Raw genomic sequence first — 27,347 nt, 5'->3', positions numbered from 1 at the left:
GACAGTTCAGAGGTTTTTACGAATGCTTTAGACTTCAATAACACGTTAATATTTGCTAGGCATTCCGAATAAAGGTAATGAGTGCCGTATTACGATAACTTTGTGATAACAAAATGTGACATTCCAACTCAATTTAACTCTCCATCTAACCTGGTACCAATTTATGGTTGAACTGTAAGTTGAATCAACTCACGTAACTTAGACGGAATATATTCCAAGTAGTCAAAATATATTTCCACTGAAAATACACTTCAACTATGACGGTAGCTGGTACCAGGTTAGTTGGAATATATTCTAAGTAATCAAAATACATTATAATTTATAAGTATAACATATACAACATCAATTAGTGGATTTTCAAATGATCTTGTAATAAAAATACATCTTGAATAACAATGGAATAATATTTTCAAAAGCGAAGAGAATAGAAACGCATTTCTAGTTAGCAGATTAAATTTTGCCTTCTACGAAACATCTCGTCGGAAACAGAACATGTGTTTACCATCAGGTACAGGAAACGTGCTTTTTTCACAATACAGCTTTGTGCAAGACCGAAATGTTGGAAACCAAAGCAACTTATGTACGTATTCATTATTTTTAAAACTTATTTGATATTCATATGTGTATGTATTAAGATTTTTATTCCCGCTTCATATGTACATACTTAAAAATAATATAATATGATGAATATACACAATACCTACTCTGCATATGTACATCCTTATGAGGAAAAAAACACTAGGGTTTACTTGAAATACAATAAATATCTTTTTCAATCAATCAAGTTGTATTGTTTTACTTTTACAAACCTACCTAAAGTTAATTTAATAATTAAAGAGCGGACCAACTTTGCGCCGTTCATCGTTCATTATTCGTCGTGCTTTGTTAATTGTTATGATGAACCTTTTTTTATGCTCTCTAGCTTTGTAGTTTGCCGTTACCTGGAAAATAGACCCAAAACGCCGTCTTTCCTGGAAAAAGCACGCTTCCGATCCTACCTCTATTAATAATAGTTAATGGGGTAATTGATTAAATAACTACCCTTGTCATACATTTCACTGTAGTTGAAATGAAAATGGGCGGGTGGTACTACTTTAATATGCGGTCTACCTTAGCATGCGATCTACCTTTGAATTAACAGTAGACTTTTTTATTTGTATCGTAGCAACGACGTGTTTATTATAATTTTTCAACAAGTCTTTTCCTGCCGCCCCATAATGTTGTCGAAGCATTTCTATCAAAATATCGTCAGCAGCGAAGAAAATACCGACCCTAACAACCTAATCTTAAATGAATAGGGCCAACCCTAACTTAACCTAACCTAACCTGACCCTTAAATAAATAGGTGTTGGCTGCTAATCAAATCAATTATTATCATTATTTCAAATTGCATTGTAAATAAAATCGTAGAATTGCACGTATTTTGATGTTTTATGGCCAAAGCCGATTGTTTCCAACGTCTCATACTTTTTTATTCTGATTTTTTGCATTGAAAATCATTTAATTTGGAGTCTGTATTAATGGGGTCTACGTGACGAGCCAGAATGTTAAATTACAGAAAACACAAATATCGGAAGGCAAAGATCGATAATCGAAAGATCTTAAGTCGAAAGATAAAAAAAGGGTGCATGGTAAACGGTACATACTCACTTAATTTGCGCGAGCAGGGTACAACAGGAACAAGAGGAAGAGGCTTTTCCTCCCGTATTATGCGCGCGCACATTAATACGGGAGGAAAAGCCTGTTCCTCTTGTTCCTGTTGTATCCTGCTCGCGAAAATTAAGTGAGTATGTACGTGAGTATATACCGTTTACCATGCACCCTTTTTTTATCTTTCGACTTAAGATCTTTCGATTTTCGATCTTTGCCTTCTGATATTTGCGTTTTCTGTAATTTAACATTCTGGCTCGTCACCGAGACCGGTATTAATGGTATACGACCTGTATTATTTTTAGAATTTGGTGAGCTTCATAATTGTGATAGGAGAGAAGGGGAGATATTTGAGGCATTGAAAGTAGGGTGTGTCACAAAAAGGTTGGGAAACACTACCGTAGATGATGATGAATTTAATAATATTCTCGTTAGAGCATTTTCAAAATAAAGAACCGTTTTTATATATGTTTGGCTACCCAAGAGTAAACTGTTTTCGAAGAGGACTACCTCAAATTTTACTGTATTTTTAGACATATGTGTACTTTGTTGTCATATTTTAAATTAAAATCTGTGAAACTTCACAACGTTGCTATTTTGAAGATTGCCATATATGTAGTAATTCAGTCACAATTACAGTTCGGTTTATTTGTCGATAACGTTCTTTACATTGGGTCGCAATCTTTCATATTTATCAGTCAGCGTGGGTATTCATTCACGAGCAAACCGTGACTCAATATCACCATTTATGTGTGAAATACAATACACAGATACTTCATTATCTAGAATATTTCAAATATAACAGCATACTAGTGCAGGATACGACGTCGAATCAAAATTCTGGAACTTTCAGTGTGTGGAGAAGATGTGTGTCGTGAAATTCGATATGAAGTATAATATGTTACTTGTATATAGGGTTAGGGAACTTACAAATGATTGATAGTTACTCTACCAAAGCATGTTATTTTTTTTTATCTACTACATATTTAAATGTGAATGTTTGTTTGTTTGTCCGCTATACAAATTTATTCACGTAGAGTTGAATTTCATATTAGATAGTAGTTATCTGCTTTAGATCGTCGACTATGGAGAGTCTTTTGTTAATATTATGTATAAGATGTACTATAAGCATTTACAAGAATTGTACATAAAAATAGTTTTTTACATTAGAATAATGTAATACTTGAATTACTAACAAAAATAAAAATAAAATTGTAAAATAGAAAATTATCAGTAAATCAGTAGCTATTAAAATATATATAAGATGCATTGTGAACATAATTTAGTAATAATAAAAAGCATTTAAAAATCAAAAAAATATACTACAAAATTCATTAGACAATTCTGTTAGTGGAACAAGATTCTTGTAATCAATTTCGATATTGTATCAAAATGCAAGTTTGATCTCAAAAAAAAGTCTTCGAATCATCAGCGATGGTTAATGTGATTGAAACTGTTGAATAAATGGTATATGTTTACTTGGTTACCATATCGATTGATCAACATTCAGTAGTTGAATTGTAAAAGTGTCGTAGTTTAGGAATAGTCGAGGGATGAAAGATGCAACTTTATAATCTTCATCCGCCCGAGCAACGCCGGTCTTAGTTGAATTGTACATAATTAATCAGAGAGCTAGATAGTAAAATTACACTTATTTGAACTGTGATATGTCTGTCGGCAATGAAGCACTTGATGCATAAATAAGCAGTGGGTACATACGATCGAGTAAAGAGCTCGATGCATTCTTCTGGGAATAAGTATAAGTACATACACTGGCGGTCACATAAATTGCATCACTTTGAATTTTACGGTTTTCGGGTCGTAAAAGCTCTACCCCATTCTGGGTTCGAATTTTTTTTTAGGCTATTGTTTAAATATACCCTCCTCGATATTTTGAACTAATTTTAAAGTGTGATTTCGAAGTGGAAGCAGCGTTATTCTTAATCTAGAAATAGTGATGTCAAAACACCACCAAACAACTTCAGAGAACAAAGTGAAAATTTAAACTTTTTCGAAATGTGAACTTTCAACAAGAGATATTTCAAGTTAGTTGGGATATTTTCAATCAACAATTTCAATAATACTGAAGAAAGAACGAGAAATTGGCAGTGTGGACCGACGTAAAGGTACTGGACTGACTCGGACGATAAATTCACGGGAAGATCGTTTGTTGACACGCCAATTTATTCAATATCTTTTCAAAACTGCTTCAGATTTAAGAACAGACATTTTAGAAGATTTTTCAATTAATATTAGTGTGGAAACTGTGCAGAGACGATTGATAGAAGGTGGCTTTTACGCTCGGAGACTTGCAAAAAAGCCATTTCTCTCAAATAAAATGAAGGAGACACGTCTTCAATGGGCCAAAACTTATGAAAATTGGACAGTTTGGTATTGGCAGAAAGTGATACTCTCGGATGACTCCAAGTTTAACCTCTATGGATTGGATGGATTACAGTAGGTTCGACGCAAAAGTGGAGAACGATACAACCAAAAATTTACTGTCAAAACAGCAAAGCACCCTCACAGCCAAATGGTTTGGGGGTGTTTTTCATACTATGGGATTGGATAACTTTGTTCAAATAATGGTTTTGTGAATGAAGAGATGTACAAATCAATATTGGAGGAAAGTTTTGTCTCATCGATGGAAAAACATGTTTCATACTGCGGTGCAGTAATATTCCAAGACGTATCCGCTCCATGCCAGCGATGAAAAACGGTAAATAAATGTTTTATTTAATGCTTATGTATGCTATTAATGAAATTTAAAAATAAAAAATAAAAAAAATTAAATGGTTTTTTATTGGTAAAAAAATATATACAGAAAATGGGAGTTACGACGTTACCATGGCCTGGAAAAGTCCCGATATGAACCCGATAGAAAATTTGTGGATGATTATAAAACCTCGATTAGGCAAAGTGAACATCAACACTGCGTCAAAATCAAAAAATGCCATTTATAATGTGTGGTACAATGAAATTCCGCGATGCATTATGATAAATTGATAAATTCCATGCCTGCTAGGATTAAGGAAGTCGTAAAATAAAAAGGAGGGTCCACTAAATATTAAGTTTTATTTTTAAATGTGTAAAATATAATCAAAAATGACATTGAAATAAAGTATCGTTTCAAATATCTCTCATGCATAACGATCCTAATCCCCCACAAAACCATGCATCGCAAAATTTGGTCCCTAAAATTTTTACGACATCCCTTTTTTGTTTAACTGTTACAATAAGGTATCACAGGGATATAATCCACTTTCTCAATTGATTTGAGTAGGGATTATAAACGAAAGAAGCCCGTAATACGAAAAAAAAACACGTTTTTTCAAAGTGATGCAATTTATGTGACCGCCAGTGTACATATGTTAGATGTATGATTCAAAATCAGTACTGGAGCTTCCAGCTTCGTTTGATTTGAGATATTAGCATCAGTATTATTCCTAACGTGGGTTAATTTGTACAAGGATAGAGCACTTAAATAGAAACGTCCGTTTCTCGGTAGGAACAATCCGGCTATATTTAAAATACGGGAATGAACTTCGAAGCACAAAATCGTACGACTTCTGATGCATCGCTCCACGAACATGTGGCATATTAGTCGAGTAAAATATTTCAAATCAAGCCAACTAAGCTTACTCGTTTGACCTATTCATACAGCAGTTTCTTCACTAATGACCTATTGTATGTGTGTTTGGTCTGGGTCACATATATGGATTTAGTTTTATCTAATGAACCCACATAGTATTTGTTGACATCCGCAACTTCATCACCTTTTTGTACGACAAAAAGTCTTATAAAAGTAATAATAGACAAAAGTAGCAACTATATAGTGTTATTTAGTATTTTTAACAATTTTAAAGATGCAGATGTCAGAATAGACCTGTACTAAGGTCAATCTTAGCCCATACGTTTAATGAAACCCAACAAATGCTAAGCAAGTACATAATATTACGATCATGATTCATGAGAAACCCAACATCGCGGGATGATTAGAAATGAGACGAACATCGTCGAATTGGCAAAATGCTTATTTCAATAAAAAATTAAGAATAAATCTGGTTATTTAAACCCCGAAGTTCGAAGACACACTAAAGGCGAAAACACACTGAGTGGTACGTGGTACATTTTTTTTAGATACTTTTAAGCATGCGAAAAAAAACGCAGCATTCCTAACCCATATACATAGTATATAGTACCTGGGGTGTTTTCGGTGATATTTTATCCTTGCTTGACAGTGATCGATTACAAGAATCCAATATATGAAGAAATGTGGGAGAAAAATATGCACTCTGCAAGTGCAAGTACACCCGAATTCGGTGTGGGGAACACCCACTGTCACAGCGAGGAGCCAAGGACGTTACGTTCCGTACTATTCAGTGTGTTTTCGTCCTAAATCGTACCGCACGCCTCGCTTAGGTAGACTCCAAATGTGTTGGGCGTATCCTCGTATCATTGCTAATTCATACGACCTTATCATTTAGACACATTTCTCCTATATTTTTTTAAATATGGGAATCACCTCTATCGATCACTGTAAAACCTGTCAATATAGAGATAAAATATCGCCGAAAATACTCTAGGGAGTGGGTTTTGACCTGGATTGACATAGCATAGATCAGATGAGCTAGCTCTTTTTTTACATGGGCAAAACACATGTATGTCTGTGCCTTAATGGTAAGAACACACTAAAAAAAATGGCACGGTACGCGTACGTGGACTCCAGCAGTGAGAAGCGTATCTTAATGCCATTGCTGAGACGTACGATATTATTATTTTGACAAATTTTCTCCTACGTCACTTCAAATATGGGAGTCGATCAAACATATCAAATACAAGGATAAGGGCGAAAACACACAGCACGGAACGTGGCACGTGGAACGTCGACAAGTTCTCGTACATTTCTTCAAATATGGGATACACCGTTATTGATCACTGTCAAGCAAGTATAAATACAAGGATAAAATTATACCGAAAACGCTCCAGGGGGTCATTTTGGAACGGCGCGTGCTGAGCGTTCCATGGATATGTGCAAGGCATGGCCCATTTTTTTCGCACGTTTAAAACTATCTAAAAAAAACCCTGTGCCACGTTCATCGCTGTGTGTTTTCACCTTAAAACATCACCGAAAACACTACAGGGGGTGAGGCTCGCGAAGGGACGCGGCAGTACAGATTTGGCATACCGAAGTACGTCTAGCGTTTTTTTAGCGTCAAGTCAATATACGCCAGATTGAGAGATTTGAAATGCCAAACTTTAGCTGCATTGGAACATTAGTTAAATATTGAATTAAGTCCAGAATGAATGACCAGAATGTTTGTTAATACCCCAAGCATATTCTGACGTAGAAAATAAATATACGCAAGTTTACAACAAAGGTTCAATTGCTATGAAAGAGAGTATACCCTGTTGTTTCCGTTTGGCTGAAATTTATCAAAATCTTATCAAACTATGTATGTATGTATGTATATAAAAGTATAGCATTCACGTGAACAACTGTTGTTAGCTCAGATACCTATCTACTTCCGGTCGAAAATCCCAAAGTCGACGTTTAAAAATATATCGATTATTATTATCAGAAAACCCTTCGAAACTTTTTAAATCTATATCGTCTTCATACAGTATAGATTTTTTCTACAAAGCGAGGTATAATTCGTAAGAATGGCAATATTAATATGCATAGACAAGACTATCAAATTTCGCACAGTTTCGGTTTTTGCCGGAGTTTTTGCTTATAATAAAAAATAGGGTTTCTTACGAAATGTAAAAAAAAGCTTTAGATATTATACCGTTGATTGGCAGTTCACTTAGAGAAGAATGAGATGATATACGTATGTAGCAAGAAGAGACCGAAAAAAGATATGAGTAAAAATTAAGGACAAATCAAATGCGGCACGACATGCGAAAAAATGCGGCACGCCTAGCACATATTCAACATACACCGTCCTAAAATCACCTCCTGGAATGTTTTCGGTGATATTTTGTCCTTGTATTGATAGAAGCTTGACAGTGATTGATAACGGCAGATCCCATATTTGAAGAAATGTAGGAGAAAGATCGTACGAATTGACAATTGTCTGGGAACAGCCCTTCTTGACCGCGTGCCGTTCCGTTCATCTCTGTGTTTTCGCCCTTATGCATCGAGAAGCTGGTATAGTGAAGTGAGTGAAGAAACTAAATTGGTAATGGGCGGGTAATCTTAGCTAGATAAGAGAAGTTCTAGAATTGTACCCAAGAGAGATTTAGATATTTTTGCACATGCCAAAAAAACGCTAGCACGCCTTGTCTATACCATCGCGATCCGTCCCAAAAGTCACCCCCAGAAGTGTTTTCGGTGATATTTTATCATTGTATTGACAATGTTTTCCATATTTGATGAAATGTAGGTAAAACTGGTCGAAACAATAAGGCGTGTGAATCAATAATGGCATGAAGACACGCCTACACCACCTAGGCGTGCCGTGCCGCACATTTTAGTGTGATCTTACCACAAAGAAGACCGGACGTGTGTTAAAGATGCCTGTACCTAGTGATGATGATGATGATGATGATTGAATTGGTGAAAATATACAAAATGTGAATTATAGATTCTATAAATACGTACCTCAATATAAGAGGAATGTTTGTCTACAACTCCTAAAGGGTTTAGACATCTTGTAATAAGTTATAACTAGAAACACGTATTTTGGGTATTTTGCTATTAATGCTTAATTGATGCTTTAATTCGGAATAGATGCTAATAGATGCTAAATTCGTAAAATATGCGAATAGATGCTAAAATAACAAACAAAAGTTAAATCTGCATAAAATTTATAAAATTAATAGACAATTTAGAAGGGTCTTCCTATCCCTTTGCCCATTTATTATGTGAAGAAATTGAGGGGATAAAACAGAGCTTGCAGTTTACCATAGACGGTGTTTTTCCTGTCGAACCCAAGCAACTGCTTTTGTCTACTACTGTAAATAGTAGATAAAAATGTGGATGCTGAAAGGTATTTTAGTAAATACAATATGATTGTTACCGATCGTCGCACAAATCTCAAAAAATAATCTGCAGAAATACGCTCCATGTTGAATTTTAATAAATTTTAATTGGTATTATATTTTTATATTCATATTTTTTTTCTTTGTATTTTTATATTCATGTTTTTTTCATTGAAATTTTTATTCCAAAACATTTTTGAATTTTTCTATTATTTTTTAATTGTTGGGTTGTCTTTAAATTGTATATATGTATATAAATTTTATTAAAATTCATCGAAATATTGTATTATTTAAAATTAAACTCTTCATAAAAATAGATGCTAAAATTTAACATTTTTAATGCCCCAAAACGCTAAAATGCAAATGAAAATGCTAAAATTGACAAAAATATATGCCCAATATACGTGTCTCTAGTTATAACTTATAACCATCGAGACATTTTACAAGTGTATTAATGATTATTAGTGATTCGTCGCAGAATCTCCTGGTTATTTTGTTAGTAATGTTGATCTTTGAGCAACCACTTCGACAGGCAAATCGCAAAACTCTTGTCCGATAAGTTACATACAAAACCATTACATACAAAATTTAGTAATTTTAGTAAAAATTTTATGAAACATTTCAAAGATGCTTTCAAAGTTTAAAATAAATAGCTTAAACAATTCTAAAACTAAATAAATTTCAAATAGATTTGACGATAGAAAATGACTATATTTACAAAACTTTTAATTAAATATGTGTCAAGAATTATAATAAAATGTATATGATTTTAAAAAATAATCTTTTTTCCGGCTTTAAATCATGTAAAAATATATTTTATTTTCTATTGCGAAAAAATTAGTTAAATTAAAAAAAAAGGATAAGGCGTGCAAATTCGTGTGCGGTCCAAAATGCATACGCGGGAAATTTGAATTTGAGCGGGAAGTGACGGAAATAGAAACCAGAGTTATTGTATGAAGATATAGATGTAGATATATACCTGAGGCATTCCCAAGTCGTTGGTGCAAGTGGCGGGTGGTCCTCTGTTGAGGGCTGGTGTCTGTCCTTGGTCCTGACCCAGGGTCGGAGAGAGTGCGAGGGCCGCTAGGGCCACTAGGAGCCTTGCACCCTTGCACCATGCCGCCATAGCGGTGCACAATACAGCTGACCCGCGAAACTATGAGATAAACAAACGCGCGACACTAACAGCCCCCCACACACAACCACGCACACCGAACGCCGGCGGCGAACTGAGTGCCGGCAAATCACAGCGACAACATTGTACAAGCGTCGCTCGCGAGACAAATTCAACGCGCGCGTTGTCGGCCATAACAACATACATACATACACTCTCATAAATTTGATTGCAAGGGTAAACGGTCTATTTCGCGCATTGCGATCGCGCACACGATAATCGTTGCTATAAAAATCGCGAATACGGAATATCTGGCACTCGAGTTCTCATTAGTATGATAGTTCACGTGGGATGGAATTTTCGAGTTCCAGGTGTTCACTGATCGAGATTTTAGTAACGTGTGCGTGATCGCAACAGGGTATATTACACTATCAATATGGATCGTGATTCTAGTATGTTAATATTGTAACGTATACTAAAAAGAGCCGCCGGCAATCGGATTAGGCCAGGTAGCATCCTAGAGACCGCGCGACCGTGATAATTGGTTTCAAGGATTATTTAACTTGAAAATTATATTTAACAATTTCTTTAAGAAATTTCTTATTGGTTATAAATATTATAGTTTTATTGTATAATTTTTAGTAAAATTAATAAAAATTTGATTTATTTTTATCTTAAGTTTATTAAAGAATTTGGCGATAGCGATACTCGATCCCGTGGAGTTCTCAGAACTGACCCATACCGTGGGACCGAATGTCGTGGGAATACATATCCGAATACGTGACTATACAATAGGTTAACAGATTAGACGTCCTGAGAGATCTACCCCTTATAAGCCAGTACTTAGGCGATATCAGGTCATTCTGGATTGAGCACTGCCAGTGCGTGTATCTCCTTAATCATCAATAAATGCTGTGAAACGACTTTGGCTTTTTACTTGGATCCTCCACCCACCCCTACGTAACAATATTAATCTCAAGGTCACGATATTGAAGGATGGTTTCGAACTATCAACGTTATCTACAACATTATGAGTTTGTGGAAGATACATGTGTTTTGCTTGTTTGATCGATTGCGTTGAAAAGAAAACGCCACAAAAGGCGTTCGATAAAAATTGGATTTTAAAACAAAACAATATATGTAGTCATAATTTTTTTACATTTATTAAGTTAATTCCTATAATTCGGTTACCATAATGCCGAGCAAGTCTCGTAAGAAAGAATGTGCTTATTTAAATTTATTCCCGACACGGTTTCTGAAATATCATCAATATTCTCCATGGCTATCGAGCGCGTACTGGTGATAGGGATAATATTGATAGTGTAATATGCCCTATTGGGTTCATTTTGATGCAACTGATGCAGACCATTATCTTTTTTTTTCTTTTAATAATTTGTATGTTTTTATTTATAAATACATTCGTGAAACTATGGTGAGACGACGTGGTGATTTAACACACGACTATTTTATTTGACCTACCAACATGCTGGAACCTGTACCAACTCTCAAGATGGCAGCCCATATCCAAATATGTCGCATTATCCTCACAAAACTAAGAAAATGTACAGAATTATAGTAAGTAATTCAATATCAATACATATCATTAAGTAAAAAATAAATCTTATTTAAACATGAATTCGGTTAACATATGATTCTATCGACCACAAACTTTAAAAACAATAAATTGTATTCTATGTATTTACGATAACCGTAGCAATTAGAATCATAGAATAACTCATAGCTCATATACATACAGTATATTCGTAATTAAACATTACAAGATCGACTGATTGGTATGCTTTGACAATACTACATATATAAACATTTCAAAATCAAAAGATAAGATGAAAAATACATTTTTTTCTATAGCACCTCCTCCCCCATTTTTAAAATCATAATTGTGGACGTTACAGTAACTTCTGAAACTTAGAATAACAAAAATGATTCATGTCTGTCGAATGATTGGTAAATTAAATTTTAATATTTTCATATAAACGTGTTATACGACGCAATGCAAATGTTGACTGACGCCCACGCTTGTTCAACATGAGGCACTTCACTTCACAACAGCCAAACCGAACCGCTACCATTCAAATCAGTGTAAACTCAGAACAACAGATGTCGTCAACCTTCTTAAGTTATCCAATGTAATCAAATTTACATATTCATACTATAAGTAAAAATTCTAATATTATAATCATTTCTTCTAATTTAATTCCATTTAAGAAATATATGTAATTTAAGTGTCGAACGTCAACCCGATTCAATAAAGATTTTAAGACATATATCGAATTTGATATTTTAAATATGCTTCGAATATATCGAATTTGATATTAACCTATGCTTCACCTGTATGGAATAACGCCTCGAATACTACCCTTTCCAAGCTCCAAGTAATACAAAATAAATCCCTAAAAATAATTTATAATACACCCATATATACTAACTTGAAAAAAATGCATGCCATTTATAATATTCCGTTTGTTACAGACATTACTAACAAACTAACCAGTAGATTCTATGACAGAATCACTAATAACCATACTAACACACTTGTGAAGAGTCTCGGTGATTACAACAAAATGTCTATACCCTTCAGGTATAACACACAGATTACCTAAACACAATCTGCTTTAGGTCATCGACTTTAGAGAATCTTTAATTAATATTATGCATTAGATGTATTATGAGCATTTATAAGGATTGTAAATAGGTTTTTGAGCTCTTTTTCCTATTATGCTGTAGATTAACATTAGAATAATATAATACTATGATTACTAACCAAATTAAATTAAATTGTAAAATAGAAAATGATCAGTAGATCAGTAGCTATTAAAATAGATATAAGATGTATTGTGAACATAATTTCGTAATAATAAAAAACATTTAAAAATCAAATATTTTAAATAAAAGTCTCAAAAACAAGATTGACAGTGATTGTGTACAAAATACAGATATTTTTATAAACAAATACAAAAATAATTAAATATACATACATATATGAATATGATATATGTAAGTCCAATTAGACCAGGGTTTTACAAACTTTTCGACGATGGAACACTAAAAAAATCTTGAAATTTTTCACTTACATAACTCCTTGATTATGTATTTTGCAATAAAAAAAAAACACTTACTTTTAGGCGTTAATAAAATGAGAACCTTTTTGAGTCAATTCACTTTGGAACCCTTTTAGGCCGCAAAACAACTTAAACAACAAATTTTTCTTATGAAGATGGAAGACTAATTTTAATTTAACGAAGAACGATGACTTACATATGCATATGTATAATTAAAAACATCATATACAATAAAAGTATACATATTTTTGATGTCATATACTCATTTACAATATAAGTATACATATTTTTGATGTCATATACAATATAAGTATACATATCATCATCATCATCATTTACAGCCACTCACCATCCACTGCTGGATGAAGGCCTCTCCAACACGCTACAATGAGCTAAATAATAAAAACATACGCCGCAGGCGTAAAAATTTTTCGGATATCCAATACAAATATAATATGCCCACATTTGAGATTTGAATTATAACTTTTTGTCAAAATATGGAATTTTGTCTTGTATTAAATATTAACATTTCTTCGCTGAACACTTGCACACTTTAGTGAGAGCTTAGTTGGGGGTGGCCTGAAATAGACCATCGTATTCAGAAGCTCTCAGACGCCAATATCCCAAATACGAGTGATTTAGAGCAGACTTTTTCTACCTACCTAACAATGACAAAATACCCAATCGCTTCATGCATGTCTTGAAAAAACATTCGTAAAAACATCAGAGCTGTCAAAACTCAACTTTTATATTACAACTGGGTACACTGTTGAAATTATAATATAATTGAGCTTGTAGAGATATAATTTACAAGTTGAATCTTATTCAAATATGAATGAACTAAAACGCCAGTTGGAATATATTACAACTGAAAACTCACTTCGACTGTAACATATCAATACCATATCATATAAAATAAATCGTCAGACGAAAAAGCGAAAGCACGCCGATATGAGGCTAGTAATAAGAACAATCCTCATAATTACGGTATTCCCCATATAAAAACATTTTCTCATTATGTCATTTTTATTATTCACTAGCTGAACCCGGCATGCGTTGCAATGGCACAATAACGCATGCAGTTCCCGTTCCCGTTCCTGTTCCCATTCCCATTCTCGTCCCCATTCCCATTTCTTGGAAAAACGCAGGTGGTGAACTTGACTAAAAAAAAAATAGAAGACAGCGAACACTTTTTCAATTATTCAATTGTTTATTTTAACCTAAAAACGTAGGTTGCGAACTGATTTAAAATTATTTACCATGCAATGCCACTCATTCCCGTTTTTTGGGGGATTTTTTTCACAGGAACCTCTGCGGACATGCACACAATAACTCTTGTAAGTTTCATCGCAATCGGTTGAATGGTATAGGAATGCATAAGTGTATGACGAACAGACAATGGGCCGGGCCGCACCGTGCAACTTTGTCGACCGATTAGTTGCGCGCCACGAAAAAATATATGGAAATGTGTGCGACGACCAATTTGACGGGTGTGGCATGTCCCATCTACCTGCATGCATTGGTCTGGTCGCCCTCAACCAAGTCGCTCGTAAGTCGCACGGTACATTGATTTATATGCATATGTATATAGATAGATGTATACATAAATTCGAGTTATATTATTAATAATATATTGGAATTCAATGCAAAATCTAATTAACTTCCTATAATATGCATAGAATCCATCTTATGTGTTGTAAGGGGAAAAACAACAACGACAGTGAAGGATGACAAGTAGCAGTTTCCAAAAGTGATTTATTAAAATTGACCACGTTAGAGTGACCACTGCAGTCCGTGAGCCGAAATCATTCGACGAATGGACTTTGTCTGTAATGTATTGTATTAATGAGAGCATATAATTCAGTAAATATCGCCGAGTGGTTCTCTTATCGGCCGCCATTATCGTGCAGCTTCCCGCGTTTAGTTTCCGGCTAAACGCGACATTTCGAATCTGAGAGATAACCTTACACCGTCGAAATTAAAACATCTCAGATGCCATATTGAAACAATTGAAATCAACAGAAGAACAATCGAACGGCTTTTAAAAGCTCAGTTTAAAATTCAAAAACTTCAACTCAAACTAATTAGAAATTAATAAAAGATTGTACACACATACATTGATGGAATCTCAATGAGTCATTATCATCCAGATGCCTGGTATTCGTTTATCAATGGATATTTTATTTTTTACATACATATACACCAGGAAGGCCTAACAGGTATACCCCAATGCGCCTTCCTGGCCATTTACAAACATTGATACACAATTTTTTGAATAGTTTTAACAAAGCATCATAGAGACATCTATGGATACATTTTTTCGATACACTTACATTTTTGGAGCATTTTTTTATATAAATTGTCAAATTTCGATATCAGCGAAATTTGCAAAGCTGAAAACTCGAAAATTGCGAGAAATGGGTAAAGGTTGGCAATTTGTTGGAACCGTTTCACTGAAAATCAGATAAGTTGGCAAACTCTGGTAGGAAACGATCGACCTGGAGTCACAAACCAAGGTCTAGTCAGCTGCAAAAAGTGGGTCTCGAAGCCGTGACTACTATGTTTGAAAGCATATATGCTAACCACTAGTTATGTAAGAGAGATTAGGCCGAGTAGGATCCCAGAGACTGTGTAACCGTTATAATTGGTTTCGAGGATTATCTCCAGGCTTAACAGTGAGATACCCCCGAATGCACTTAGCGGGGGTAGCGGTAACTCGGTCTCATTCTGGTAGAGTTCTCAGAACCCACAGCGGTAGCGTGAAACCGATATCCGTGGCACATCTAGTACGTGACCATAACAATAGGTAAACAAACCGGACGTCGAAAATGCCTTGAGAGACCTATCTGTTATAAGGCGGTAGTTAGGCGATATCAAGACATTCTGAACTGAGCACTGCCAGTGCGTGTATCTTCTTAATCACCAATAAATGCTGTGACACGACTTTGGCGTTTTACTTGGATCCTCCACCCACCCCTACGTAACAGTATTTTCACTTATTCCTACACATTTTGGTTGAAAGAGTTAAAGTTGAATACTTCACCAGAATTTGTTAATATATTTTTAATAGTGGATTCAAATCAATAAATAGTATATTCCGAAAAACTTATTAGGGCGCATACATACTGAATCATACTACACGGCGTGCCTAGATAGACTCCAGCTATGATGGGCGTATCCTGGTGTCATTGCTAATTCGTACAATTTTATTATTTCGACAAGTTTTTCCTACATTTATTCAAATATGGGAATCATCAAAATATCAACGAAAACACCCCATGGGGTAAGTTATCGCCTGGATTGCCATCGCATGTATCACGCGTGCTGGCGTATAGCTAAAGTATTGTTGTAAACAAAATTCTCTCCATAAATTAATGCCAAATTTTACACATGTACTTTTGAAACACGTTGTCCCAACCCGAACACTATATTACAAACGTATATGTTACAGTCAAAGTGAATTTTCAGTTGTAATATATTCAAACTGCCGTTTTAGGTCATTCATATTTGAATAAAATTCAACTAGTAAATTATATCTCTACAAGCGCAAATACACTTTCAACAATGTACGCCAGTTGTAATATAACAGTTGAATTTTGACAGCTCTGATGTTTTTACGAATGCTTTAGAATTCAATAATGCGTTGATATTTGCTAGTTATTACGAATAAAAGTAATGTATATGACTCAGTCATATAATATGAGTATTTCGACAACTCTAAGAATGTATTCAAAACAAAAAAATGTGACTTTTCAGCTCAATTTACTAGTCGAGTGAGGTTTTCACGAAAACCTAACCTCTCCATCTTACCCGATACCAAATTATAGTTGAAGTATATTTTCAGTTGTAATATACATATTTTGACCAGTTGGAATGTAATTTGCCATATGAATCAAATTACATACGTGGGTTATGCGGAATATATTCCAACTATGTACATAGTCAAAATATATTACAACCGAAAATACACTTCAACTATGTATAACGGAAATTGGTAACAGGTTACATGGAATATATTCCAACTAGTCAACATATATTACAACTGGAAATACACTTCAACTGTAACACGTGCACAATTACCTAAACACAGTCTGCTTTAGGTCGTCGACTTTACAGAGTCTTTAATTAATATTATGTATTAGATGTATTATGAGCATTTATAAGAATTGTAAATATGTAGGTTTATGAGCTCTTTTTCCTATTATGCTGTACATTAACATTATAATAATATAATACTATGATTACTAACCAAATTAAATTAAATTGTAAAATAGATCATGATCAGTAGATCAGTAGCTATTAAAATAGATATAAGATGTATTGTGAACATAATTTCGTAATAATAAAAATCATTTAAAAAATCAAAAATATAAAGGTACTAATAAGTCACGTATGAACCTTAGCGTTGCGAAACGTGAAGGCTATTCAGCTAAATTTAATAATTTAATTAAATATATAATTCAAAAATTCATATTTATATTATGTTATTGAAATAGATTCCTGTTGACGCTTCATTTTATTGTAATGTCAATCAATTTAATAAAAATAATCTGCAAGTAAAATATGTAGTGCATAACTGTTGGCCTTCTATGGGTGGGTTTTCTTGGAATAGTGAAGCGATGTAGTTATTTTGAGATGAGATAAGTTCAAAATAACTTAGGGGCGGTTGATATTTGCATTTTCTACATACATACATATGTACAATATGAATCATATGGTCAATTTGAAATTAAAAATAAAAAGATTATATTTTCTTTTACTTTATTTGTTATTCAAATATAATATTATATATATGATTATGCTTATTATTTTATTTATTAAAAAAATATATTTTTTTCTTATCTTACTCACAGGTAAAATACACAGTACACCTTAAATGAGAATAGAGAAGGTTTAATTCGCAGTATAGAAATAATTTTACGTATATTTAGATACCCATTTAAAATTCGAAGAAGTATATTTACATATATGTAATAAAACCTAATCAGTTTATACATATGGCCCATATTGTATACCTACTTTGATCACAAATAATATAAGACTTATAAAATTTTATTTTATAAGCTTCTTTCTGAATTAAAACCATTTAATTTGAATATATCTATGATGTTTGCTTATATGTATTGTAAATAATTATAAAAAAATGTAAAAATGGCTTCAACTTCACGTAAATATTCGTAATAATAACTAATAATATTTCAATTTTTGAAAATGGATCCCAATACCGGCGTACTGTCTATTAGATTTTTTGCAAACGACGAGTAATGATAGGCGTAATATAATATCAAAAAGTAAAATAGAATATTGAAGATCCACGACAGAGCGTACATTCTGAAAATTAAAACGTATTAAATTAGTATTATGTGAAATAATTGAATCAATTGATGAACTTTGAGTAAATAATTACATATTGTTGACGACGCGAGCCCTCGGCAAGGTTGATAAAGGTTCTTTTAAACAATATTGTCTTCCTCCGAGGATGCATCTCTTGACATATTCATTATTGTCAATGGTGGACAGGTCCATGGGAAACTTTTTCTTTTCTTCATTAGTCAAATTATTGAATATCTCTTTATAGTAATCGTTTAAAAAGCACCATTTTCTCGTAGTAAAGAATTGCAATAGTTCGAGTCCGTCCGAGATTCTATTTTGTATACGTATCATGCTGAAAAACACCAAATAATGAGTAAATTACGGACAATTAATGCTAAATAAACATATTGTATCTTTGTTGTAAAATTCATACAATCTCTTTTGGCCCAACAACAACATTATGAAGTCGATGAAGTAAGCCGGAATCAGATGATAGAATAGGACACACAACTTGTGAATTATTACATTCTTTCGAATGTTTCCATCGGGATACCAGAGTGGATAGTCGAATGGATATTTGCGAACAGTTGATCTTCCAATCTCCAAAACTTCTGCCCATGTTGCTGTCGTTGCATCGTTTGTTGTCAAATTGCACACAGGAATCTCGGCTGGTCTGAAATTTTTATATTGAAAATAATATAAGAACCACTCCACAGTCCAGAATAATAAATTATATCAATACCTAAAACACTCACTATTATATATTAAAAGTAAAAATTAATTACAAATCTTATTCAAAGGCACATTGTACATTTCACATTACTCAAAAACAAACTAAAGCCGTGCTAAAGTGAAACCATGGAAATTCAGTAGTATTTGCCATAAGCAAAATTTGTTCTTATTCCTTTAGAAATATTTTTGATAAATTGATAAGTTTAGCTGCTAGATAAAAGTTTTAACTGAGAGAACTGAATTAAAAACAAAAAGATGGTCATTCCATCTTAATTTTTTTTTTCAATAAAGCCTTCTGTAGTTTATTTCATGAGCTGTTCTTTCACATTTCAGAGATAAATAAGTAATATTTGAACATTGGTGAAGAAAGTATTCCTTATCCATTCAAATGTCATTCGATTTAGGAAATTATATCTTCAAAATTATTTTTATAAACTTTCAAAGTATTTATACATATCTTGCAACACATCACTATATATTACATTATGTTTAGTTGAGTTTGTTACTTTCATAAAGAAATGAAAAACAATCAATTTCATTACAATTTGTCTAATAAAAGAAGAAAAAATCTTGCAGATTTTTTTTTAGTTTATATAAATCCCCTTCAAATCATAGTTTAGTAATCACTGGTGATCATTGGATGACTTTCATATATAAAATTAAATAATATTAAATTTTTGACACACTTACAACTTTTCCAGTCTTCCTATCTGGCATGCTAAGACTATCAAACCATTGATGGCATAATCAACCGGAATAACTTCGGCTTTATATTCACCATTGCAGTGCATCGTCCTGATGACCCCTTTTCCAGCACCTACCATTATACCGACAGGACCATTCAAGCTGTCAACCCAACCTTCCACCGGTTCAGCCCATGCCGGAGTCACTAAAAACACAAAACAAATAATCATCAACGATGTGTAAATTCAAAGGTAATAAAATAAAATTTTATATTATTTAAGTGTTCTGATTTATTTATGGAAATTAAAATATATACCTATACTGGGCCGGGCAATAACAGCAGGAATCCCAGGATAGTGCTCCTTGACAAGGCATTCGGCAAGACGTTTCGAGTACGTGTAAGTATTGGGATGCAATCTCAATAGAGCCGGTGTCACCAAGTCGAGAGATTTGTCGTTCATCCATTGTATGGCTCTGATAAGGTCGTGAGGACTTTCGGTTCCATCGTAAACCTTCAAAAATTAAATAATACACAAAATTGAGAGTGTGTTTTTCTGGGGTTCAACATGCTATATGTATACTTGGGTAGCTCTGGGTACACCCAACAGTACATACATAATACAGGAAAAGATATAAAGTAAATATATGTATAGAAATGTGCAAATGTTAAATGTCAACCAAAGTCACACGATCCACTGCAATGTCGACTTGTACATTATACTTTGCTAATTTAATGTTTTGAAATTGCAATAAATAAATTTTTATAAAATAAATGTTAAATGTTAACCAAAATATGTAAATGAGTTGACCGTCGCAAGATGGTGAAGGATAATAAAGTGCATATTTATTATGCACTATGTAAAATATATGATTAATGCTTGCATTTTGATCAAACCAATTATATATATATGTACAATCTTATCTTAAATCGTAACAATATAAATGTTTAAGTCAAAAGATTACAGCTTCGAATATTTGATTTATCATTTAATAGGCAGACAACTGCTGTAATCCAAAATTTTCATATAAAAACTGGATCTATGCACGTACTACATATATACAACTGGTTTAGTTCTGTAACAATTTTAGCAAACTAAGGAAACCAATTTTAGCTATCTAAAACAACTTCTGACTCTTCTCCACTATTACACTAAAAATAATCAGTTTCGAGATGGTTAAAAGACATAAAATGATGAATATAGCCGGTGTTTGAAGATGAGTTTTAACGTTACAAAACAGCTTCTAAAATAAGCAATTGTAATACTTTGAATGACTTTCTTTGTAATACTCATATTCAACATATTTTTTAGTCACGCCTTTTGTGTTCGTACATATATATAAAAGGAACTAATTTAAAGTGAGCATGTTTTTTTGGATTTTGCAACATTTTAAAACATTGCCACACATTTAAAACATTAAAACACAGATATGGACGAAGATTTGTAAAACTATTATTGTGATAGATTTTCTTAAGCATATGAATGTTGAAAGTGGAAATCATCGGTTTAACCGTAAATGTAGAACTTCCATTCACGGTTCAACTGGTATTGCAGGGATTTTATATAATGACTTTTGGAATTAGGGTCACCATGCGACCATCGTGCGTGTATGTGCAACTTTATTTATAAAGCTCAAGCATTCACCTCGAATAAACGTAATGTATAATATGTACGTATGTGTATCGGCCACAATTATGCAACAGCTCAAAAATGGAACATGTTGTGTACAAAATATCTCATTTGGTCGTTTTGTTTCGTCGAGTTAATTCAATGTCGAGAGATTTTCGATTGGGAAATCGTACATTATTATATGCTCGAGCGATGCCAGGTATATCAGCTATTGATGCATATAATGATATAATACGAAACATACGTATAATACGTAAACATAAGAGCCGTTATAATTGAAAAGTCCACTTTTCTTCATTTAGAGAAATATCTCGCAAAACATTAAATATAATGTTTAACAATATTTAAAAATACTGGTGACCTGTCGTACGTTTATTCCACTTTTCCGAGATTCTGGATTAATCGAATTAAAAGAAGTGATGACAATATGTGAATTCAAACATAAATAGTGTTTTTGGAACTGAGAATTTGACTTCCGCCATTTTCAAATATAATGGTTCATATGTGGACAAAGCCGCGCAAAGCCCCGTCAATTCCGCGCTGACAATGTCGCGCAAAATAGAACTACAAAAGTGTATAATAAGAAGTTCTACAAAGGGTGTTGAACTTCTTAAATATTTTACACACAGACTTTTATTTTACAAAAATTGTTATAAATATATCGATGACCGAAAAACGAAATATTAATACACCAAAATTGTCATAAACGGTCATGCTTTCGCCTTATATGATCGATCTAAACAAAGTCGAATCCATTTTACCAAAAGCTTGAGGGCGAAATCACACAGCGTGGGATGTGGGACGTGGTTTTTTTTAGATAGTTTTAAACATATAGAAAAACTGTGGTATACATGGTACCACACCTGGTACAAACGAAATATTTGAGATGTTTCATTGAAATGTATAGTAGTGTTTATCCTTTCTTGAAAGTGATATATACCAAAACGACCCTATGGACCATTTCGGTAAAATTTTATCCTTGCTTGACAGCGATCGAAAGCGGTGTATCCCATATTTGAAGAACTTGTCAATATTTATTTAGTTTTTTTTCTTAAAATTATTACATACTTGGCTTAGGGCAAAGATCCCAACTCTTGTAAAAAACGATCTTATTTATGTCTTTAAACAGAGATAAGCAAGTCGTTAGGGCACTATTGTTGTTTTTTTAGAAAAATAATGTTTTTACCAGCTTTTTTGCTTTCTTGCTTTAAACACTGATGGAACGGTCTATTTTTATTTTAAAATTGCCATAACGAGAAACCTGTCTCCAGATATACAAATTATCAAGCAGTTGATGGATAGTGTTTATAATTTTGTGTGGAACCATCTTAATTCCATCTCAATATTTTTATGTATAATTAATTAGTAAATTTTTTTCGTTATGTATTAATTGTTTTTTTTTGTGTTATCTATTTTTGACCATTGTGGCGCATTAGGAATTCCAGTAATGCCACAATGGTCTTAACTTTAAAAAATAAATAAATTCCAAGGCTGTTGAATACTGGCGATATAAATTAAGCAATATCCTAATCTTGCAAATTGATTAAGCAGTGCGCGAAGTTTCACATTTCCGACAAAATTCAGTCCAGGGATACAACTTCAAAAAATCCTCCAGCTACAAAAAATTTGCGATGCAAAAGAATATTTTGAAATTTCTTCTCTTTTCAGAGACAGACCAGTTTCCGCCTGTCAAGAGTATTGAAATCATACCAAGAACAGACTAAGGGTGAAAACACACAGCAAGGAACGTGGCACGTGGATCATCGACAAATTCTTCTATATCTCTTTAAATGGGAAAACACTCCAGGGGGTAGTTTTGGGACGGTGCATGCTGAGCGTGCCATGAATCTGTGCAAGGCATACCACATTTTTTTCGCACGTTTAAAACTATTTAAAAAAAATTCGGGTGTGACCAACCATGACTTTATCTATGTATTTGAGGAATAAAAGAAAGTCACAGAACAAAATTCTATATTGAACCGTACAGACACATTCACACATACCGGCAGCATTATGAAATACTGACAGCATTTTCGATACAAATTGAGCGCAAATGTATGAAAACTTGCTCAAGAAAAAAGTTCTACTCCCAGTTGTCAGATTTTGTTAAATTTTTTTTTATTACTTAAAATCACTATTAGTATTATACACAATAAATATCAAAAAGATTAAAACAATGTAAAAGGTCAAAATAAAATAATGAAATATTGTTTTAAGAAAAAATACTACTTCAAGTTTAAAAATTCTGACCAAAACCTTATCAACTCTAAGTTAGTACATAAATAATGCAAATATAAATTTTCAGCTTGATATGTTTGGGGTGTGGACAGAATAGTGGGCACAAAATTTTTGACCTTTCTAAGAGAAAAAAATCCCACTTAAGGTTTATTAAATTTAGTGATTTTTTTTTATTTTCATCACATTGTTACAAGAATTATACTTGAATTTTTTCGTGAAGAACACACATGTCTAAGGGGTCGAAGAAAATAGTGGAAGAAAAATCGAACAAGACTAAATTGCCACTTCCGGTTGAGGGATGCTTACCAAATTTTATACATAACTTGGTATTAAGCTTGTAGATATGAAATTTCAGTTCAATAAACTAAAAGGTTTCTAAGAAAAACACAAAACATCCCGATCCTCTAGAGTAAAAGTACTACTTCCGGTTCAGATAAAAATATTTAAAAAATATAAGATTATAAAAATTACTATTTCTATTAAATGCAAAAAAATTTCAGTCCGATTCAGTTAGCGGTTTGGGAGATAATTGAATTGAAAAACTTAAAAAAAAGAAGACACCTACATATGTATAAGGGAAGGTACCATTTCCGGTCAACTTAAAAATTTGAAAAAAATTTACATCGTGTCGATAAGAATTTCAGTAGCCGAAACTAAGTTTTAGTTTGATAGGACCAACGGTGTTCAAAAAATCTCAAAAAAAATACACACATTTTTTCTAGATCACGAAAACGTGATCAGTGATCGATTCTGAGTTTGAATCAGTCAAAATCTCGAGTTCGAATTTTCGCATGATCACAAAACTCCATCTATTGTTACTACGTACATAGATAAAGTAAAAACTCATCGACTTAATCGCTGTGTGTTTTCGCCCTAATGTGCATTTCTTCAACTGTAATGTTCCCGTACAAAAGAACAGAAGTCGAATTAATTTAACGTTGCACAAACTCTTTTTTGGCACATTAACACACACACACCAGTCATTTTTAGTGCAAGATCTTCTTGCACAATTCTAATCATTGCATCATAATCACAAGCGATCGAAGCAACACAATTTATTTTATTAATTCATAAACGCGCTTGCATAATTGGTCATTGTTAATGGCAACATTTATACCGCAAAGAGCGCAATTGGAAGGAGCAGCTGATAGGTATTACGCACGCAAAGCATCATAAATTAACACATATAATTTAATAAAAACCGCAACCATCATCATCGAATTAAATACTGACCTCTTCGTTGAGGACCTCCTTATCGGCGTAGCAGAAAGCAGTCGACAGGTGGACGAGCACCTTCAACTTGGACATGTTCTTGCAGAGCTGGAGCACTCTCCAAGTTCCCGAAGTGTTCATGTCGATGGCATCCTTCAGCTTAGCTTCCAGCCTCAAGGTAGCTGCACAATGGAACACGACTTGAACCTCATCCTCGAGTGTCTTCACGGCCGAAGGGTTTAAGCCCAAACCTTCCATCAAGACATCTCCTTCGAGTCCAGACAGCTTGTCGACAGCTCCAGGCTGGCTTTCTCTCAGTCTGCTGAACACCTGAAATTAGACGAGTCAAATTTAGAAACATTCTTTAAGCTTCCATATCATTAAGATGAAATATCCTACTGGTAGGTTCCACATGGCGGTTATCCTCTCTCCTGGAGATTTGCCGCGTTTCGGTCTGATTAATATGTAAATGTGCTTCAGATCGGGGAAACTGTACAGCAGCTTCTCTACGAGGACTTTTCCCATGAATCCTGATGCTCCGGTGATGAAGATCGTCTTCCCCTTGTAAAATTCAGACATCGGGGACGCCATTTTTCAGTTATGGTTTTCTGTGAAATATGAAGATATATTGAATTGCTGTATCCAAATCATATACGAGCAGAGTTCACTTACATAAAATAACATAAATTTATGAATGTGTTCAAAATCGCTTTTAATTTGCGCACTCAAGGTTATGTGTAAATTATATAATTTAATTTACTTAAAATTTAGTAATTAATATTTTTATTTATCTTGTTATTATCATATTAGGTCATAGTAACGCAACAGCTATTCCAATCCCAATATACATATATTCATAATTTTAATGATGAATGCATACATTACTAATTTCTTATATTTTTTTATGGAAACGAATTTATAAAACCAAGGCCAACATAATCATTTGTACAATTAGGAAGGCCTCAACGCTCATATAATTCTGGAAGGACTTAAGCGTAATTATAATTAAATTTCCCTTTGAGTGAGAAGGGAATATGAAGTGAGCGGTCCTATAGCCTCCTAAAAGTGCTCAATTGCCCGAATGACGATATGACAGTATTTTTTTTAATTCTGCTGTGATTTTTAATCATTTTATTGGAATATTGAATTAATTGTTTATTTATATTATAGTTTTGCAGTAAGTTATGGTACCTAAAATCTATAATACTGATACATTTTATATGTTGAAATTTAAGCAGTAATTTAATTAAAACTAATAGATTTTTTCATGAAAGTGCCTATTTTATTTTATTTCATAATTATGCATTTTGGACATTTTTATTTTGAAACTTTCAAAAGTTTTTTTTTTCAAAAGTTTAATTGCCTGTAATATTCTTTATAATTCAGAAATTACTAGTAATTATTTAAATTCCACTCACAATCATGTCTTTCTATTGACCAATTAAAATTATATACCTGCTAATAAAAACGTTCAAATCTTTTGGAGTAGAACTAACGTCAAACATAAAATAGAAGAATGTATGTACATATGTATAGTTCCAATTGAATAATAAAGGAGATAGCAATCTTTTAAGATTTACATACATATATACGTACATATGTAATACAAAAATAAACCATATTAGTTCCTACTGACAGTCTTTAACTGACAGTCAATAATTTTATATTCTTGTATACCATTCAGAAAATGTTTTCCTCGACTAGCAGATTTCCCATTCAACCATCAACATAGATCAGTGGTTAGCATGTAATGCGTGTGGTCACGGGTTCTATCTCTGGCTTTGTTGGTGGCCAGACCATATTTACAATCTAATATATAATTTCGAAAGAGACTTGGTTCGTAGAAAAACTGAATAAAAAAAAATGAATATTCAAATAAATTTAATAAAATGTTTACTATTAGATTGGCCATGTTTAAGCGGTTTATATTACAAATAATAGTATTAAATAAATAAACTCGTCAAAATAACACTGTTTTCGTTCTACTATACATACTTCCATGATCTACAACGGGCTGCACAGTCTCCACGCACATACAACTTAAATAGACATTTTTTCAAAATTTTAAAAGACAAGTTACAATAATTACAACAGAACAAGGAAAAAATATACGTTTTTCACTTTTCGAAATAAAAATTTACAAATTATAAATTTATTTGAAAGAATTTTTTTTAATATTATATTGTCTAATATTTCATTTCTTAAGTATAAGTTCAGCGCTCCGATACTTATTTTTTTAGCACAAACCTACTGCCCACACCTCATTCAGATGGTGGTTTGATATTAATTGAACTGATCTGCCATACAAAACCATTTTTACATGAATATTCGATCAATATATACACTATAATTGAGCCGTTATATTTAAAAGTCCAATTTTCAGTTCCAAAAACACTATTTCTGTTTGACTCAATTCACCAATTGTTATCAGTGTTATCATTTATTTTATTTAAGCATAGGTTTGGACCATTTTGACATTACAGTAAGAACCCAATGCGCCACAATGGCCTAAGAGAGAAAAAAAATAAAGTAAATTTATAGAATAAAAATATGTAAATAACAGGCAAAAGCAGAAAAATACGATAAAAACAAAAGAAAAATAATATATTAATTCGATATGTCAAGAATATCGGAAGGCCTACAGTATTTTTAAATATTGTATCTGGAAATAAGAAAAGTGGACTTATACCACCTTCAATTATAACGGCT

At 33.0% G+C, this 27,347-nt stretch overlaps 2 protein-coding genes across 2 annotated transcripts in view; both read right to left on the bottom strand.

The window, feature by feature from the left end:
* The window catches only part of LOC143922682 (laminin subunit gamma-1-like), a 40,105-nt gene extending 30,236 nt beyond the window's left edge, over positions 1-9,869 (bottom strand). The window contains exon 1 of the mRNA XM_077446017.1: positions 9,617-9,869. Coding sequence (XP_077302143.1) covers positions 9,617-9,763 — 147 coding nt within the window. The 5' untranslated portion in view covers positions 9,764-9,869. The remainder of the gene's footprint in view (positions 1-9,616) is intronic.
* Positions 9,870-17,604: 7,735 nt separating this feature from the next.
* Positions 17,605-27,347, bottom strand: part of LOC143922541 (putative fatty acyl-CoA reductase CG5065) — a 28,238-nt gene continuing 18,495 nt past the window's right edge. Inside the window, exons 2-8 of the mRNA XM_077445808.1 lie at positions 25,038-25,246; positions 24,660-24,968; positions 19,877-20,072; positions 19,567-19,765; positions 18,578-18,817; positions 18,239-18,496; positions 17,605-18,162 (exon numbers count right to left, since the gene is read on the bottom strand). Of these exons, the coding sequence (XP_077301934.1) occupies positions 18,030-18,162; positions 18,239-18,496; positions 18,578-18,817; positions 19,567-19,765; positions 19,877-20,072; positions 24,660-24,968; positions 25,038-25,229 (1,527 nt within the window). The 5' untranslated portion in view covers positions 25,230-25,246 and the 3' untranslated portion in view covers positions 17,605-18,029. The remainder of the gene's footprint in view (positions 18,163-18,238; positions 18,497-18,577; positions 18,818-19,566; positions 19,766-19,876; positions 20,073-24,659; positions 24,969-25,037; positions 25,247-27,347) is intronic.

Source organism: Arctopsyche grandis, chromosome 2 (assembly GCF_051622035.1).
Source record: "Arctopsyche grandis isolate Sample6627 chromosome 2, ASM5162203v2, whole genome shotgun sequence".
Taxonomy (NCBI): Eukaryota; Metazoa; Arthropoda; class Insecta; order Trichoptera; family Hydropsychidae; genus Arctopsyche; species Arctopsyche grandis.
The sequence above is the reverse complement of the archived record's forward strand: the minus strand, read 5'-3'. Positions and strand labels throughout refer to the sequence as shown.